Raw genomic sequence first — 19,562 nt, 5'->3', positions numbered from 1 at the left:
AAATAGTGCGGTACACGAGTGGCCCCCTTGGATCCACCGATCACTCCAGGAAGACAGAGGATTCATAGATATAATTTAAACAGTATAATATAAACGTAAAATGTATTATGTCTTCTTGACTAGAAAAACAGACTGCTCAGAAATCAACTTAAAGGGATTCCATTCACGAAGATGGATCGAAACAACTCTTAAATTGGACCATAAAAATTGATGACTCTTCTGCAAAACTTAAAAAAAGAAATTCGGCTACACCACCAGAGAAAATCCTCCACTAATTCACGAAGGAAGCGTTGTGACCGACATTTTAAAAATGTGCTAGATAATATTCGGCAACATCCAAACGATGAACAGTTTTACTTGAAACATGGATAAACTGTTCAGTGATGAATTATATACCCCTATTGATGACGACTTACAGTTAGGTGAATATCATGCTCAATTATCAACCGAAATTATGGAACAAGAAATTATAACCGCTATCAATAACGGAAGAAGTAATGCGCCAGGCATGGATGGAATAATTAGGAAAACATTAAGATAAGCACCAAATGAATTAATCATATCCTCACAAAGTTTGTTCAACACAGTTACGTACAGTAAAAGATCCCATTACATTGGAAAACAGCTAAGGTAATATTGATTCTGAAACCAGGAAAGTTATCGAACGATTCGAAGTCAAATCGTGCTGTCGACATCGAGTCTGTACTTTGGCTTGTGGGTGATCTGTCCCGGGTGAGAATTTTTGGGAGGGTACAAGTCGGTAAGAGAAAGAAGGATGGCAACCACCGTCCCTGTTTTTTAGTATGCGCACCAATTTGTCACCAACACATGGTCGTTCTTTCGATACCCATAAAAAGAAATGGACATTATTTGAATAAATTCCCATCTAGATAATTATTCGAATAAATAGATAATCCGAAAAGTTATTCGTGAATAAAATGATTATTCGTCTACGCTAATACTAATAATTACTTATTGTTTGTTATTCGCCCACTTAACTAACAAATAAAGAGGACTACTACAGGATTTTTTGGTGTTAATTTCTTTATCTACACTGTGTCACCTATAAAGAGTGTTAGTTTCTGAGGCTCATCGATGTAAATAATTACTTAGTGCTTTATCCAAAAGTTTGAGTTTTGGCTCAGTGGATAAATGCCAAACTACAAATCCATTGGGTTGGAGGTTGCTCTACCATTGGTCATGCGATTTTTCTGTCACTTCTCCCTTTTTCTACCTCTGATAGTGACATGTAAATGAGAAAATGCTACGTTGCACTGTGGTACGGAGTGCACAGTAAACGGCAGGTTTAGTAACATAGTAGCTATACTATCGTTGCGGCCTAGTTCATCTCGCCCCCTGGAATATACAGCCTTGTCCTAAAGTCCTGTCATCTCCCACTTTTTCGGTCATGATGTGTATTTATTTGTTTATTTAGAACATGTTATAGTAGATATGTGCAAAACGCTGATACTTTGCATTGCAATTTGTTTAGTGATCGAGAACGTCAGTATGGGCACCATCATTGTCGCGGCACTAAATGATGCGCCCTGTGTGAAATTTTCCGAAGCACAGGCAGCGTGATGTCCTTGAATGTGTCCCTAACAGCTTGCTTTAGATCGGCAGTTGTCTGGTGTCGTTGTTTCGCGACAAGCTGCTTAATTGTTTCCACGGGCAACTATCGCATGATTTCAGATGTGGTCTCCCCGGAGGCCACTGGATCGGGGTTGGCAGATGCACTGATTGCCCTGTTCACCTCTCGGGTAACACTTCATCCAAAAATTCTCGAACACGGAGAGCGTAGTGGGCAGGAGCTCGAGTTTGTTGAATCCATCTGTCACTAAGAATGTTCAGTCTCTGGAGCTCTGGAATAAAATATTCACGTAACATTTACAATTAAAAACGCTGATTCATCGCACTGTCAAAGGAATACGGCCTTATGAGGTGCCTACTGGACGTTGCAGCCCAGATCGTAACATTTCCGGGATTATTCTCTAACTCCTCGTAATAATATGGGTGTTCCTTGCTCCAGAAAAAATGCTCTTATTCCTACAAGATCGGTAAATTGAACATTCTTCTAATCACAAAACTTTGCCCCGCTGTGGGAATGTCGCAAACATCTCGAGTAATCATGAGTAAGCTTCATGGCTTCACTGCACGTCCTTTGGAATGTCAAGTCCAGCAGATCTTTTCCGCAGTGACTTTATGGTAAATATGGTCAGAGAAACCGCCACTGCTGCACGTATTTGGTGGCGTGTTGCTATTCGACCTGTCCTTTTTCCACCAAAAATGGATCCGGTTCTGAAGAGTTTCTGTTGCCATCGCAGTATCGTTCGCTTGCCACATTATAGAATTACCACAAACTCATCACTATTGGTAGGATTTATTATAATTAAATGTCAGTTAATAACACATTGGCGGTAAAAGCCTTAAGGAAATTCTAAGATGAAAGATACCATTGTTGAAAGTTGTCCATGTATTCGTCACCGAGCGAGGTGGCGCAGTGGTTCGACACTGGACTCGCATTCGGGAGGACGACGGTTCAATCCCGCGTCCGGCCATCCTGAGTTGGGTTTTCGGTGATTTCCCTAAATCACTCCAGGCAAATGCCGGGATGGTTCTTCTCAAAAGGGCACGGCCGACGTCCTTCCCTAATCCGATGAGACCGATGACCACGCTGTCTGGTCTCCTTCCCCAAACAAACAACCAACCAACCAACCATGTATTCGTCACTGCGTAACGGCCAGAGGTGTTAAGGAGTGGAAAAAGTAGGTTTGAGACCTACAATATCCTAGTACTTATTTATATGTCTTTGCGTTTGTGTAAGATTCCGAATTTTTTTTATGAATGTAATAGAAGAATGGTCTGCAGTATTCGATGTTATTTCCATATAAGAGTGCTCTCTCACAAAAGTGATTTTTTGCGATTTTGTGGCTTCAGTCTGATTAAACAGCGAAAGATTTCTGTAATTGGATTGAGAAGCAATTATGTTTGTATTCTTGCTTGCAACAAACATTCAGCTGTTTCTTTACGAATATATCGCAAATTTCCGAGGGTCCACTCACACACCTTACTACCGTAAAACTCGAAGGAATCGCGAAACTCGGTAGCAGTTGACGAATGTTCTGGACAAGCACACGTTGTTTGACGTCATTTGCCAATAAGCTCTCTGACACTAGATTCTCTCCGACTAAACTTGCTGTTAACCATATAGCAGATATGGTTGATAGGCGAGGTGTCACACAAAATTACAGGCTAGGGAGACTGTGGCCCCAGATGTTCATTGAAGAATGTAAAAGTACATAGGCTGGGATTGTATTGTTCCAGCATGTAGAATAAGCTGAAGGGCAGGGTGTAAGCAGGCTCAAAAACATTTTGAACGACCTATTGTTCAGACTGTCCTCAATATGTAGTACTCAGGAATGCACGTCTTATGCAGTGGCTACTCAGACCTTCAGAGCTGGCGTTTGTCCACTATGTTGCCAGAGCACGGTATCGTTTTAGATATGTGCAACCACAACTGTGTTACAGTTGGAAGATGGATTCTGTGGAAAACACAGTTTGTCAGCCAGCACACAAGCAAATGAGTTCACGTAATCGCTGAAGTATGCGGAATTCATGGTTTGTGGAGAACAGAAGCCATGATGAAATTATCACTCTACATCCGAGTGTGCAGTGATATAAAACTTCCTGGCAGTAAAACTGTGTGCCGGATCGATACTCGAACTCGGGACCTCCTGTAGAGTGAAAATGTACTCTATTTTCTGGCAGTTGACTTCTGAAACCCCATCGGTACTTACGAATAATCGTCTATATGTGCGAGGATGTATAGTCATAGTGATCGGTAAGAAACTGAAATGGTGGTGGCATGTACACATGTGATCAAAAGTATCCGGACACTTGACTGAAAATGACGTGCAAGTTCATGGCGCCCTCCATCGGTAATGCTGGAATTCAGTATGGTGTTGGCCCACCCTTAGCCTTGATCATAGCTTCAACTCTCACAGGCATACGTTCAGTCTGTTGCTGGAATGTTTTTTTGGGGAATAGCAGCCCATTCTTTCGGAGTGCTGCGCTGAGGAAAGGTATCGATGTTGGTCGGTGAGTTCTGGCACGAAGTCAGCGTTCCAAAACATTCCAAAGGTGTTCTGTAGCATTCAGGTCAGGACTCTGTGCAGGCCCGTCCATTACTTGCATGTTCTTGTCGTGTAACCACTCCGCCATTATGAACAGGTGTCGATCGTGTTGACAGATGCAATCGCCATCCCTGAATTGCTCTTCAACAGTGGAAAGTAAGAAGGTGCTTAAAACATCGATGTAGGCATGTACCATGATAGTGCCACGTAAATCAACAAGGGGTGCAAGTCCCCTCCATGAGAAACACGACCACACCATAACACCACAGCCTCCGAATTTTACTGTTGGTCCTACACACGCTGGCAGATGATGTCACCGGGCATTCGTCATACCCACACCAAGCCATCGGATCGCCACATTGTGTACTGTGACTCGTCACTCCACTCAACTTTTGCCACTGTTGAATGGTCCAATGTTTACGCTTCTTACGCCAAGCGAGGCGTCGTTTGGCATTTATCGGCGTGAAGTGTGGCTCATGAGCAGCCCTTGGCCATGAAATACAAGTTTTCTCATCTCCTGGCTGACTGCCACAGTACTTTCAGTGGATGCTGATGCAGTTTGGGATTCCTGTTTAATGGTCTGGATAGATGTCTGTCTATTACACATTACGACCCTCTTCAACTGTCGGCAATCTCTGTCATTCAACAGACAAGGTCGGCCTGTACGCTTTTGTGCTGTACGTGTCCTTTAACGTTTCCACTTCACTATCGCTTCGGAAACAGTGGACCTATTGATGTTTAGGAGTGTGGAAATCTCGCGTACAGACGTATGAAACAAGTGGTACCCAATCGCCTGACCACGTTTGAAGTCCGTGAGTTCCGCGGAGCGCCCCATGCTGCTCTCTCACGATGTCTAGGTCACTGATATGAAGTACCTGGCAGTAGGTGGCAGCGCAATGCACATATGTAAAACATATGTTTTGGGGGTGTCCGGATACTTTTGGTCACATAGTGTGTATATAAAAATAGATAAAATGAAAGAAATTGTAGTAAAGGAATTCTTTGCAGGATTTATCGTGTAAGATAATTATAATACAGACGACAGAAGGGAAAAGACAAGACATGCTTAGGTGCCTAAACCTGAAGATCGTAACAAACGGGGGGAGGGGGGGGGGGGGGGGAGAACAGATGCACGGGACTTTAATTTTTACTTTCTACGTCTTGTACATTGTACAAGGAAACAATTACGGCAGGCGTTAAAAATTTTAGGCTCTGATTGCGTGAGTGATTTCTTTTCACGCAAGAAGCTGTAACTCAGGGTTAGATTTCCGTTCTTTCTGTGTTTCTCGCGGTCTGCAGTTCAGTTGTTATAGATACTGTTTGCTATGTAGCTGACTGTAAATTTCCATCCTGCGCGTTTTGATCCAGTAACTTCTATCTAAAGTCTGTTTATTCTGTACCGTGAGTAAGAATCCCGGTGTACTGGGAACTTGCTTCATGTTTTGGGTTAATCCACTTGATTTTAATTTAACAGCCTTTGGTGAGTTGTTCGTGTAATTTTAATGTTGTTGTTTCTTTCAGCTCGCTCCTGTCATCACGCAACATCATTTGGAAACATCGCTAAAGAATACGAGACCCTCTTTGTCGCCGGCTGAAAAGGCGAAGTACGATATGATGTAAGTACCCCTAGTCATAGCTAGATGGTCAAGTTTCAGTGTGCCGGCCGGAGTGGCCGTGCGCTTCTAGGCGCTACAGTCTGGAGCCGAGCGACCGCTACGGTCGCAGGTTCGAATCCTGCCTCGGGCATGGATTTCTGTGATGTCCTTAGGTTAGTTAGGTTTAATTAGTTCTACGTTCTAGGCGACTGATGACCTCAGAAGTTAAGTCGCATAGTGCTCAGAGCCATTTGAAACATTAGTAACAAGTTTCAGTGTAATGCTGAAGCAAGCGCCTGACGCATTGGCAGGCTTGAATTATGTTCGTTCTGCCATACTTCAGGGCAGATACACAAATTTATAATGTGTGCGTAACCACCCCTTTGCATTAATGAATTTAAAAAGAGAATCATATGCAGCCGACTACCGTAGGTATACTAAGGCTGTCGAACAAGTCATCGACAGTCCTGTCTTAACTGACGCCAACAGATATACGAAAACAGACAAGCTTTTATACAAAAATAAAAATATTTCAAATGAGCCATTTCTGAGCAAGGTTCTTGGAGGGTTTCTCTTTTCTATATTCTCCGCTGGGAAATTTACAAAAGGTAGGATTTCAAGCAGGCGACTGCTGCGGTAGACGCACTACCCAAGCTGACCAAGTCATCTACTTTACTCTCTTTACATTTAGTAGTCTCCACATTTTCGTCTGAGACGTATTGTCCCAGAACTAAGTAAAAAATACTTGCCGATCTGCTGGTCCTAATCAAAGATTTTCGGGAGATTTCCCTTGTTTATAAGGCAAATAGCAGAACTGGAAATCAGTTCTCAAATATTCTGTTGTCTTCCCTTTCGCTCCCTCTCCCCTGCCCCAAGGCCCATATCCCCCATTCCCCACATTCGACTGGTATCTGACTGGAAAACATTGAGCTCTACAGTGAGTCGGGTCTCGAAGAATCCGATCGATCCTTCAGTGGAGAGATTGAAACCTATTTAAAAAGGTAATTACTCTATTAACCTTCCATTACCAGCAGGTACGCTACGCATTTCATTTTAACAATTTGAGTCGTATTGTGCTGTAAAATTAATTTGACAGTTCATGTCACTATTGTATGCTGTTACAGTACAAGCAGATAGTGGGCACATACACCGCCATTTTAGCGCTGTACATTCGGCGCACGTTTTAATGGTATTTCTCTCAGATAGGCCAGTTACGGCAGGTACTGTATGGCGAAAACATGTCCCAGCAAGAGGTTGGTGGGTTTGGAAACTACTAGCAACTAGCGACAGCGACCTCTCCCAACTTCCCTCGGGTAACGCTGATTGTACGAAGTGCACCTCAGTTTTTTTTTCTCACAATTGGAAACAGGTAGAAAGATGAGATTTATTTTGAAATACGCGTGCACTCGTTGTGAACGTGTGACAGAGACAGCACCTGTCTAATACAGGGACAACTATAGCGGTAGCTGAGAGTGTGTGGACTGGTTTTGATACTTCAAATGGCGGTATTTACATTCCGCGAGCAGCGTAATCATCCGGTTTTTCATTTCCATGCTGTGACGCCGATTGGAATTCATCTTCAGTTGAGTGATACATATTGCGATGGTGTTATTGACGTGTCTAACGAGTGTGCGCGGGTGCGAAAGTTCAAAGAAGGCAGAACGTCTGGTGACAACAAAGACGATCTCGGCCTTGTCCCTACCTGTCTGACGACATGATCGAGTGGATAAAGTTGTTTGAGAGTGTTGCCGAACGTGTGTGGAACGCACCATTTCCGAAGCTGGCATTTCTGTGGGAACTGTCCGCACAATCCAGTATGAAGGCCTGAAAATACGAAAAGTGTCCTCCATGTGGATCCCACGGATGCTGACGGACGACCACAAGGCTGCGCGTGTGGCACGTTGTCTGGCAATGCTGATGCGTGATGACGGCATGAATGGGACTCTTCATCGATTTTGAAGAAGGATGAGATATCGATGTCGCGCACACACACACACACACACACACACACACACACACACACACTACCACCATCCAAAAAATTTCAGGTAAGCGCGAGTGCTGAAAAAACGATGATGGCCATTTTCTGGGACAGCGGTGGCTTAATGGCGTAATTCTTACACATTGCGTTCTAAAGGACACTACGGTCACAGATATACCCTACCAAGATGTTTTGAAGAACAAGCTCCTTTAAACATTGTGTGAAAAATGGCCAAAAAAGGGCTGTACATGTGCTCTTTTACCAAGAGAACGCACTAGCTCATAGGGTGCATGGGATGCAGCAGTATCTTCGCGAAAAAAACTGTGAAGTGATTTCTTATGGTCGCTACTCATCTGACCTGGATCCTAGCGACTCGTGGCTGTTTACAACGGTGACAGACACACTTCGTTGTGGCACATTCACTAGTCGTGATCCTATTGCATCAGCGATTTACCGTTGTCAAAACAGACTCCTAAAGAAACGTTCACGGCAGCCCGTAAATCGTCGGGTCGACGTTGGTATACATGTGTACGCTGCAGGGAGATTAAGTGGAGAGCTGATAAAATTTCACAGTTTTCGTATGATTAGTTTGCGAGAAAAAAGTCGGAAGTGTTATTACTTGAGTGCACCTCGTAACCTCTTAAGTATCCTCGGATGGATGACGTATCTAGCGTAGGGGTAGTAAAATTTTCCTCGTGAGTCAGTCTATTTATTAGTGCAAAACGTATCAGAATCGCTGCAGTAGTTCCTGAAATTAACCATAATATACGTACAGGCAGAAAAATCGCGGCGGCCTATTTTAATTTATGATATTTGTAGATAGAGCAGAGACGACGAAGTTCTGATGCTAGTTGGCTGGTGAGTGTATTGACGGAGACTAGCCTTTAACTATCATTTATGAAGTACTATTGTACATTGCGTCACTCTCTCCAGGGTAGATGCCTCGTTTTCTACAGAGACCAATGACAGTGGAGCAATGTGTCAGACTAATTCACACAATAAAGGAACAGTTGCGGGGTATGTCGTACGTCGCAGGAATGAGTATAGGTTGATAATAAAATAAACATCGATCTTTAACTGAAAACATGAACGTAGTACATGTTGACGAAGCCTGTTTGAAAGATAAGTCGCAGGCACAATCACCCTCGGATTCGTTTTTGGATTGGTTTTAGTCTCCAGTTCAATAGGAAAAGGAGGGAACTACCCCTTGGTCACAGAAAGAGCAGGCATTAATGGCAAATCTTCGAGCAACAAGATAGGGAGACATGACGCGTAGGATTTATGTTTTCTACGGTTGTAGCGCCGATGATGTTAGTCATTCGTGTTGCGTAGTAAATTATTAATACTACTTCCGATAGAACGCATGTTTCTTCTGGGTACTTATTGAGCAACTGGTCAAGTGGTTCAAATAGCTCTAAGCACTATGGGACTTAATATCTGAGGTCACCAGTCCCCTAGACTTAGAACTAATTAAACCTGACCAACCTAAGGACATCACACACAGCCATGCCCGAGGCAGGATTCGAACCTGCTACCGTTGCAGCACCGCGGTTCCGGACTGAAGCGCCTTGAACCGCTCGGCGACAACGGCCGGCAGAAACTTATCGGTGCGACTTAAACGTTATAACGTTACTAAATGTTTATAGTATGTGCAATGATCCAAAGTTGTTAGAAATTTTTGAATTCTGCCTCAGGCAATAGCTTAAAAACATACGTCTTTTTGAGTGTTAATTTAAAATTCTGTGAAACTGACTTTTTGAAATTGATTTGATAGTCATAGAGCCATGTTAGAGACTGTACAATACCATCAGCGTATACAGCATACTTGCACAAACGTTTCATGGAGCGACGACACTGTTTCCACATACATACTTCCATAAGCGCGCTCACTCATCAAAATTCTTAATGTTGTACTTCCTACGCATAAATCTTAACATAATTTCTTTAAGGCTTGATAGTCGTATAGTATCTTTGTCCCATCTGAAGTAAGGGAGGTCTGTAGTAGTTTCAAGACCTTGACCCTGACGTTGGCGATAGACAGAAGCCTTATGACACTATGAATTGAAGTGGCCTTTATCCAGAGTTGAACAGCTGATGAAGTAGTGTGTCCGTTGCACGGTTCCCGTCGCTGGCAGGCGAGCACAGTGTAGTTAGAAACTTCTTGCTCTCTACCCAGCCGTTTCGACGTAGGTGTTGTATGAAACTTCTGTGTCTGAATTTTTGAGCATAACTGCTACGTAAATCCTTCATGGTAAGGTTCGTTTAGTATACCGGTGGTGTTATGGCTTCCCCTCTTCTGATACCACGTGTTCTGCATGGTTAAGTTGTTTCGCACGCGGGAAAGAACTAGATTATCTCTTTCCGGGTTTCTGTTCCCATAACCATGAGGACCGATGATGTTTCCACATCCTAGTCTTTTTTACCAACTTGAGCATTCAAATCGCCTGTACTTATAGTATTCTCCTGTGTTATTTGTTCTTCAATGTCATTAAGGAAATACTCTTTCTCCTCAGGGGTATATTGTTTCTGAGGTGCATATACATGCAACACAGAATTCTGTGTATTACCAGTCCCTATTCTCATCTGGATGATCCAGGCACTGTCTGTACATCTATGGAGGACGAGGCCAACTCCATTTTTGGATTCGCAACTGTTACCTCTCCAGTATAACACATATCCATTTCTCAGTGATTTCTTCTCACAGCTTTTCCACTTTGTCTTACCCAATCCCAATATCCTGAGCTTACGCCTGCCCATAAGTTCTACTAGTTCTTCACATTTGTTGTTAAGAGTGAGGATACTGCGTGTACCAATTTTCTGTCGTTCCTTTTTGGGAAGGTTTTTTTTTGTGTCTTCCGTTGTCTACGATGAGCACCAGCCATTTGCACCGAATTACTTCGAGCGGTACTCGAAGAACTGTCATGTCTCGTCTTTAATTCATTCTTCCATCCGAGGCTTGGTTTAGGTTTGAAACCAGTATGTATGGGCGTACTGAGCACCAAATCTTTGAAGAGGCTACTCTCACCGTCAACCTTATTTCTGACACTGTCGTCCTTCCCCAAGTGCGTCTTTTTTGGACAGCGTTCACCGCTGACTTCATTTCTGTCGATGACAATGTGCGAACGCATTGAGCAACGTAGATGCAGCAACTCTTGAAACGGCGAATGGACAGGCTTGCCCGTTCCCCCGACTTAAATTCCCTCGAGGACGCGGGGGATGCGTTGGAGAAGCGTACTACGGCGCGTCCACATGCACCACGGACCATGAAGGAGTTGTCAGCCGCGCTGGTGGAGGAAGGGAGCCTCGTACCGCAAGCACTCCTTCCCTACATTGTGGCCAGCATAGGAACGCGTTGCAGATCGTGTATCGCCGTCCGTGGTGATCAAACAGCCTATTAAAGAATCGTGTCCGCCGTTTGTTCAAATGGTTCAAACGGCTCTGAGCACGATGGGACTTAACGTCTGAGGTCATCAGTCCCCTAGAACTTAGAATTTAAGTAATTCTAACTCACCTAAGGACATCACACACATCCATGCCCGAGGCAGGATTCGAACCTGTGACCGTAGCGGTCGCTCAGTTCCAGACTGAAGCGTCTAGGACCGCTCGGCCACCCTGCGTTTGTAATGTCGAGGATACCCTTATAAATCGCGGCGATATCAGTATAATTATTGTCTTTGAATCAAAGTGTCATATCTGACCGTATCATTGGATATTTCTTCCAACAACCTTCTGAACTATACTGAAGTAGTTCTTTTTGTATAAGGTCCAAATTTCATCGGGCTATGTTACTTTCCAATGACACATGACGCGAAAGTTATTTCCATCCTTAAATTTTGGACACCAGTGTACAGTACTATTAATCATATTTTACTAGTGTATGTCCGCAGCTCGTGGTCTCGCGGTAGCTTTCTCCCTTCCCGCGCACTGGGCCCCGGGTTCGATTCCCGCCGGGGTCAGGGATTTTCCCTGCCTCGAGATGACTGGTGTAGTTGTGTTGTCTTCATCATCATCATTCAGGCTAAGGAAAACCACCACCTCTAGGACTTTTCCTAGACGGCGGTGCGGGTCAACGGCATCGTTCCCTACGCTCCTCGGAGTATGGGACCTCTTCCTCATCACTAGTGCACATATATCGAGTTCTGCTCCCGATTGAAAGGTTCTCAAGCAGCACTAGAAGTACTGAAATATCACAGCGGACAACGCTATAAGATCCCTTTGATGTTTAAGATAATTCGGTATATAAAACTGCGAGAAAGGAACACGACGTTACTTTTATATTGCTAAAATCCCGTGGCGTTCTTCGCAGGAATGAAATGAGTGCCAAGTTAGCGACAGTAGCCATTACCACGGGCAATCAGGAGAACGGTAAGATCCTGTACTCAGATTTTGTAATCCAATTCAAGGAAGCGCTAAGAAAGATCTAGCGCTACCAGAGGAAGTCATTGTAGTGAAGCATCCTCAGACAGGACGTACGACGGAGGAGAAAGAGCATTTCCTTACTGAGCTTCAAGAACAAATAACACAGGCAATTTGAATGCTCAAGTTGCTAAAAAACACTACAATGTGAAAACATCATCGTTCCTCATGGTTATGGGAACAGAAACCCGGAAAGAGATAATCTAATTCTTTTCCGTGTGCGAAACAACCATGCAGAACACGTGGTATCAGAAGAGGGAAAGTCATAAAATAACAAAATACAACTGGATGGCAAGCTCAAGACTATGATAAGACTTCGTCATCAAGCATAGATAAGTTGATCAGTATGTTACAGATGTTAAAGTCATGCCCATTGAATGCGTAGATAGTGACCACCGATTATTAATTGCTGACCTAAAAGATGTTCAAGTAAAAAATTTAAACAAAAGAGAATGCCAAAGGTTGTGACTTAGCTGTTGAAGGATATGGAAAAGAAAAGAAACTAAAAGCGCGAATAATAGGCAATTTACCCAAAAATGAGAAAAGGTGAGTTGAAGAAGAATGGTCTTTATTCAAAGAAACCCTTTTTAAAGAGGCCAAGGACATCTGCGGAAAATCGAGAGCCACATCAAAAGAGAAGGAAACACTTGGTTACAGAGTCATCACGCTGCTGCCACACACCATGAAGCTGCTGAAAACATCACAGAAATGAGATATGGAAAGATAGTAGAACCTCTTCCTGAGGAAGAACAACCGGGATTCAGGAAAGACCGAGTTACTATGGATATTATTTTTGCAGTAAGAATTATGATAAAAGTGCTGGGAATATGGAAGAAATCTTGTGTCTGAATTTGTGGACGTTGAAAAAGCGTATGACAGTGTTTCTCTAAACAAGATATGTGAATGTTTGGAAGGCCTTTAAAGGTGCCAAAGTACCTAATTCATAAAGTCAAGAAACTATACCAAAAGTGTTACAGCTGTGTCCAGGTAGGGAACGAAGATCAGAATGATTTAAATCAATGAGACGTTTCCAACAAGAAAGTGCCCTACCAGCACTCCAGTTTGTGATAGTAATGGACAAGAACATAAAGTACATATCAAGAAAATAGGGAACCAAATGCCCTGGCTTTTGCTAATGATTTGACAGTATGGGGAGAGAAGCTGAAGCACAGAAGAAACTTAATGATTCTAACAACACATTCAAAAATTTCTTACTAAAAAAAAAATATAACAAAGACAGTAGAAATGACAGTCAACAGGCGAGGAGCAACCTCAAATATATTTCTGGAAGGAGTCAAAGTAGAATTTGTTTCCCATTTCAAGTACCTCGGAAGCACGATCTCGAAAGAAAATACCATTAATCAGGAAATACTGAGGAGGATACAGAAAGCATTCAGTTTTTACAATCAAATCAGAAATCTTCGCTGGTACGATAAAATGCCACGAAAAGCAAAAGCGACCATGTACCACAGCTATTTCGTACCATATCTTACATATGGTTCAGAAACATGTACCCTACTAAACAAAGACCTCAGCAGAAATGAGTCAACAGTAATGAAATTCATTCGAATTTCTACTAGAAAGGCCAAAATCAGGAATGAGGTGAATAGAAAAGTAGACGGTACTGAGGTTCCTGTTGCCAGTGCCATAAAAAAAAACGCAGGCTTCAGTGGTATGGGCATATAATGAGAATGAACAGCGAATGACCTACCAAAAAGTATTTCAAACTAAACCTCGTAGGAAGAAGACCCCGGGGAATATCAAGAAAACGCTGGATAGAAACCGTAAGATCAGGCGTGGAGGATAAAGGGGACAAATCGGAAGTTATGCTGTAACAGAAGATGTATGAAGACAGAAGAGGTGGCGTGCGTTTGTACACATCACCCGGGAAACTGGAATTGGAAAATGATGATGATATCATCTGGATGACGCCCATGCAGCGTTAGCCCCTCCCCCTAGCCCAGACACCACAACACCTAGATCATCAAAACGATCATGTTCGACTATGTTTCTGGGTGCATTAAGTGATCGTACTTCCCGCTATATGAGGGTACGTTCACCATTGTTGAGCATGTTCTTTGTGATGACGCACGTGTTATGGTGTGGGGGCGCATGATATTGCGTGGGCGTATTGACCTCCAAATCTTTGAATGTGGTACACTTACCAGTCGACGTTATAGTGATATTGTACTCCTTTCCCAATTGTTCCTTTTAAGGAGTGGATGTCTGTCCAAGCATAACGTGCTGGATGAGATTCCCTTGTAGTTTAATAATACTCGCCGAAGGTCGTTTCCTCTGAGTGCAAAGTCTACTCCCCAACAAAAGCAGTAGCCTTTGGTTGCCAGTTATGGAGTCCTTGTTTCGAAGCTCTGTTGTCAAGCGCTGTCCGTCATTTTCAGTTATTCTAAATTATCGCGGTTCGGTGCCGGCAAATAACGCTTGTTTGGCTGGTAACGAAGTTGGAAACACAGGGGATCATTTTGCGTAGTTTGGTGCGGCTAATGCGTTTGACACGGCGTGCGCGGTCCGCCGCGCCCGGTTATTGGCTTTAGAAACCTATTTGCCGGAGTCGTGACCACTATATTGCCAATGTGTAATCAACGCGAGTGGCGAACGACCGTTCATCGTGGAATAATGCGATAGACCGTCACGTTACGCCATTAGGTATTTAAGTGATGGGAAGGGCGGGGGCGAGAGGGGGAGGGGAGGCGTTAGGGGGAGCGAGAGGAGCAGTCACGAGCGGCATCGTTGTTCTGTAGCGGGGTTTGGAAGTTCTTTGCCAAACGAATTTTGTTAACAAACTTTAATAATCCAAGTCTGTTTAATCTTGAACTTGTCATTTGAGATCAGTGTTATCTAATTTTTCATACTTCATACGAGACATAAAAAAATCTATCGTTATCATCATCGCCATACCATAATTCAGTCTTCTGCTTGATTTGTCACTGTTGCAATTTCCCTTCATTTATCGGGACAAGGGACATTTCCCCTCACTTGATACTACGAGCATGGTTCTGTACCCGCATCAGTTGCGCGATGAATGTGTAACACGGTTTTCCATAGTGTTTCTCACATTACAGGTTACCTGCCTTCTGAAACATCAGACAGAAAGCTGTCGTGCAGCTTTGTCCTGCCCATGAAACTGTTCTTTCACCCTCAGTGAGCATACTTGAACTGAAACACATGGTGACAAAGAGTAGATCGCATTGCTGGCTTCTTCCTTCACTGAAAACCTTAATACCGTTACTCCTTCCGGGATCTGCACAACACCAAAAATGACATATGTAGTGATCACACAGTAATGGAAAATTCAATTAAAATCGCTTACTTGAAGGTAGAGCACTGACCCTGGAGAGGTAGTTCTTCGCATCTATAGGGTGTTTCGCAGTTCCTATTACACGCTTCTAGGGATGTTAGGTAAAGTTTTGATAAAGAACTCAGGTCCAGGAATGTACAGTTTGTGTATAAAAAAAATTGAAGATCGTTATCATTTCGAAAATGCTCACTTCGCAGTACGCACAGAAAACAGAAGGCCGGTCCAGCAAGGCTTCAGCAGCGACAGACCTGACTGGTATACAGATGTTGTAGCAAACTCAATGTTCTCGATGGTTTTGTACACTGTCTGTTTAGAGCGGCGACGGTATCTTCTGTACGGCACAATTCTGTATGACTTAATTTTAGTTTAGATACTAATGATTCGTTTGGTCATGGTAACGGATGGTTTACTGTAGCCATTGTTCGTGGAGGTTCTGGAGTACCCAATGTTGGTGGACTCGAAAGTTTCGTTAACTTAATTTTAGTTTAGATATTAATGATTCGTTTGGTCATGGTAACGGATGGTTTACTGTAGCCATTGTTCGTGGAGGTTCTGGAGTACCCAATGTTGGTGGACTCGTAAGTTTCGTTGACAGAGGCATTATTGCATTTCGCACCAACCATATGGCCGAACTTGCTAATAAAGACTTTGGTAAATCTGCTTATATGTCGCCTTCTGCTTTGTCTTTGTATACTCGTAATAGGAGGCAACTCTGTATGGGCAGTGTTTCGAATACTCACCGTCGCGTTCTTTTCTACGTAAGGAAGGACATCCTCTTCAAAGTGTAGAGAGGGGCGAGTCCGTGGAACACCACAATCAACCCTCCCAGTTGCGAAAGTACGAGTTCCTCGAGGTTGTTGCTATAGTCGGGCTTAAATGGTATGTGATGCTGGGGAGCGGTTGAGAATGAAATATATCGATACCAACAACGGTATGGTACGTTTCTTAACCGGACACGGACCTCACCCCATGCACTTAAACCGTTTGAGTCTGAGACAGACATCTACATCTACAAATGCATGCGGGGAAGAAGGTTCCCCAGTACACACTGTCTTTTTCCGCGGGCAATACGCAAACAGTGGACATGCACTACACTTAGACTGCACAGAAACTGACATACATGATACGAAGAACAATGGGCACAACTACACGTACTGCCAAACAGTATTTCAAAAACAACGCATGAAGAGTGCCTGCGGACACGAAATAACAGACTTGCGTATATGCAACGTAATAACGATCTCCAGAGGGCGGAACAGCGATACCCACAGTGACAGTCTAAACATTGATACTGAAGAGGAACAGGAGGAGGAGACGAGATGTGACAGTAAATAAGCATAAGGTGCTGGCGAGCCAGCCAAGAAAGTACCAAATATTGTACACGGAGGAGTACCTAACGTTAATGCATACGATTAGCAATACTATTTCGGTACTGCTGACAAAACTAAATTTTTTGTGATAACTGGCGGTCAACAGCTCGAATAAACCATTCTGAGATATTCACCGCCAGTCACAATCGGTGATGGCACTAACAGATCTCTCCTGTATCCTGTGTCTTCTTAAAAAAACAACAAAATTTTATTTATATCTCAACCTTAAATTTTATTATTTTGAAAAGTAAAACGTTGTAGATAAAAATAAAAGAAAGCTACAAAAAGATGAAAACAGAAAACTATAAGATGTACTGCCTGTTTCAGAACATCAGGTAACATGTCTATAATTTGGCAATAAATAAATAAAATGTGATGCCATCATTGCAACACTCAGTGACGACAGCGCCCTCTTCTCAGTATGTGTGCATATCGTGAAGCGGCCGATTTGAACGTGATCCTATCTTCAAACTGAGATTATATCCAAACGGTGGATTTCAGCACATCGTTTTCTTATCAAAATTTTATCTTCTAACCCCCTGGAAACCAGTAGTAGGAATTATGAAACATGATATACCTGGTTGTCCATTGATCGTGACCCGGCCAAATATCTCACGAAATAATCATCAAACGAAAAAACTACAAAGAACGAAACTCGTCTAGCTTGAAGGGGGAAACCAGATGGCGCTATGGTTGGCCCGATAGATGGCGCTGACATAGGTCAAATGGATCTCAACTCCGTTTTTTTTTAAAAATAGGAACCCCCATTTTTATTACATATTCGTGTAGTACGTAAAGAAGTATGACTGTTTTAGTTGGACCACTTTTTTCGCTTTGTGATCGATGGTGCTGTAATAGTCACAAACATACGGCTCACAATTTTAGACGAACAGTTGGTAACAGGTAGGTTTTTTTTAAATTACGGAGCGTAGGTACGTTTGAACATTTTATTTCGGTTGTTCCAATGTGATACATGTACCTTTGTGAAGTTATCATTTCTGAGAACGCATGCTGTTACAGCGTGATTACCTGTACATACCACATTAATGCAATAAATGCCCAAAATGATGTCCGTCAACCCCAATGCATTAGGCAACACGTGCAACGACATTCCTCTCAACAGCGAGTAGTTCGCCTTCCGCAATGATCGCACGTGCATTGACAGTGCGCTGACGCATGTTGTCACGCGTTGTCGGTGAATCACGATAGCAAATATCCTTCAACTTTCCCCACAGAAAGAAATCCAGGGACGTCAGATACTGTGAACGTGCGTGCCATGGCATGGTGCTTCGACGACCGCGATATCAGCTAAAACACCTACTTGGGCATCATCATTTGTTGCAAGTCGTGGTTGACGTTTCACGTGTGGCTGAACACTTCCTGTTTCCTTAAATAACGCAACTATCCGGCGAGCGGTCCGGACACTTGGATTATGTCGTTCAGGATACCGAGCAGCATACATAGCACACGCCCGTTGGGCATTTTGATCACGATAGCCATACATCAACAAGATATCGACCTTCTCCGCAATTGGTAAACAGTGCATTTTAACACGTGTAATGTATCACGAAGCAAATACCGTCTAACTGGCGGAATGTTAAGTGATACCACGCACTTATACGTTGTGACTATTGCAGCGCCATCTACAAAGCGAAAAAAATGGTCCAACTAAAACATTCATATTTAAAAACGCAGTTGATATCCGTTTGAACTATGGCAGCGCCATCTAGCGGGCCAACCATAGCGCCATCTGGTTTCCCTCTTCAAGCTAGACGAGTTTCGTTCTTTGTAGTTTTTTCGTTTGATGATTATTTCGTGAGATATTTGACCCGGTCACTTTCAATGGATCACCCTGTGTATACAGATTGTTTTCCTCATTCCTCAACTCTGATTATATGAATGAAAAGTTTATATTAGTGGTTAGTGCATTGTTCTGTTACAAAATAAGATTAAAATACTGATTTTTTTTAAAAAACCGGTGAGATTCACCAAAATGTTAGAACTTGTTCAAAATGAATACTACTGTTTGTTTTAGAAAATAACTGGAATACGTACAATATTCAGAAAACGCTTTACTAATTCTTAAAAGTTATGAAAACGGTGCCACTGGAATGTGAAAGAATAGATCGTTGCCGGATGTAGCGTCAATGCTAAAACGAAAAAAATACATCGGTGTATTGTTGTGATAAAACAAATACTTATTCGATAGTGTTGTATATATTAATGTTCTAGACACATTCTATTCCAAACTTACTAAAACCAAACAAAACTGTTTTCTGTGTGCAAATGCTGCCACCTACTGGGAACGTTCAGAAATGAAAACAAGTGACACACGAAAAGTACACTGAGGTGATAGAAGTCATGGGAGGCCTCCTTTTATACCGTGACGGACCTTTTGCCCAGCATAGTGCAGCACTTCGACGTGGACTGGACAGAACAATTCATTGGACGTCCCCTACAGAAATATTGAACCATGCTGCTTCTATAGCTGTCCGTAATTGAGAAAGTGTTGCCGGTGAAGGATGCTGTGCAGGAAATGACTTCTGGATTATGTCCAATAAATATTTGATGGGTTTCATGTCGGGTGTCTGGATGGTCCGACCATTAGTTCAAAATGTCCATAATGCACTTCAAACCAGTCGCGAACAACTGTTGCCTGGCGACATGGTGCATTTTCATCCATACAAATTCCATAGTTCTTTGGGAACATGAAGTCCGTGAATGGCTGCAAATGGCCTCCAAGTAGCCGAA

The 19,562-nt window shown here is 43.0% G+C and overlaps 1 protein-coding gene across 1 annotated transcript in view; it reads left to right on the top strand.

The window, feature by feature from the left end:
* The window catches only part of LOC126326481 (peroxisome biogenesis factor 1-like), a 392,188-nt gene that overhangs the window by 362,865 nt on the left and 9,761 nt on the right, over window positions 1–19,562 (top strand). Inside the window, exon 18 of the mRNA XM_049995644.1 lies at window positions 5,655–5,749. Coding sequence (XP_049851601.1) covers window positions 5,655–5,749 — 95 coding nt within the window. The remainder of the gene's footprint in view (window positions 1–5,654; window positions 5,750–19,562) is intronic.

The sequence above is a fragment of the Schistocerca gregaria genome, chromosome 2 (assembly GCF_023897955.1).
Source record: "Schistocerca gregaria isolate iqSchGreg1 chromosome 2, iqSchGreg1.2, whole genome shotgun sequence".
NCBI classification, from domain to species: domain Eukaryota; kingdom Metazoa; phylum Arthropoda; class Insecta; order Orthoptera; family Acrididae; genus Schistocerca; species Schistocerca gregaria.
The sequence above is the reverse complement of the archived record's forward strand: the minus strand, read 5'-3'. Positions and strand labels throughout refer to the sequence as shown.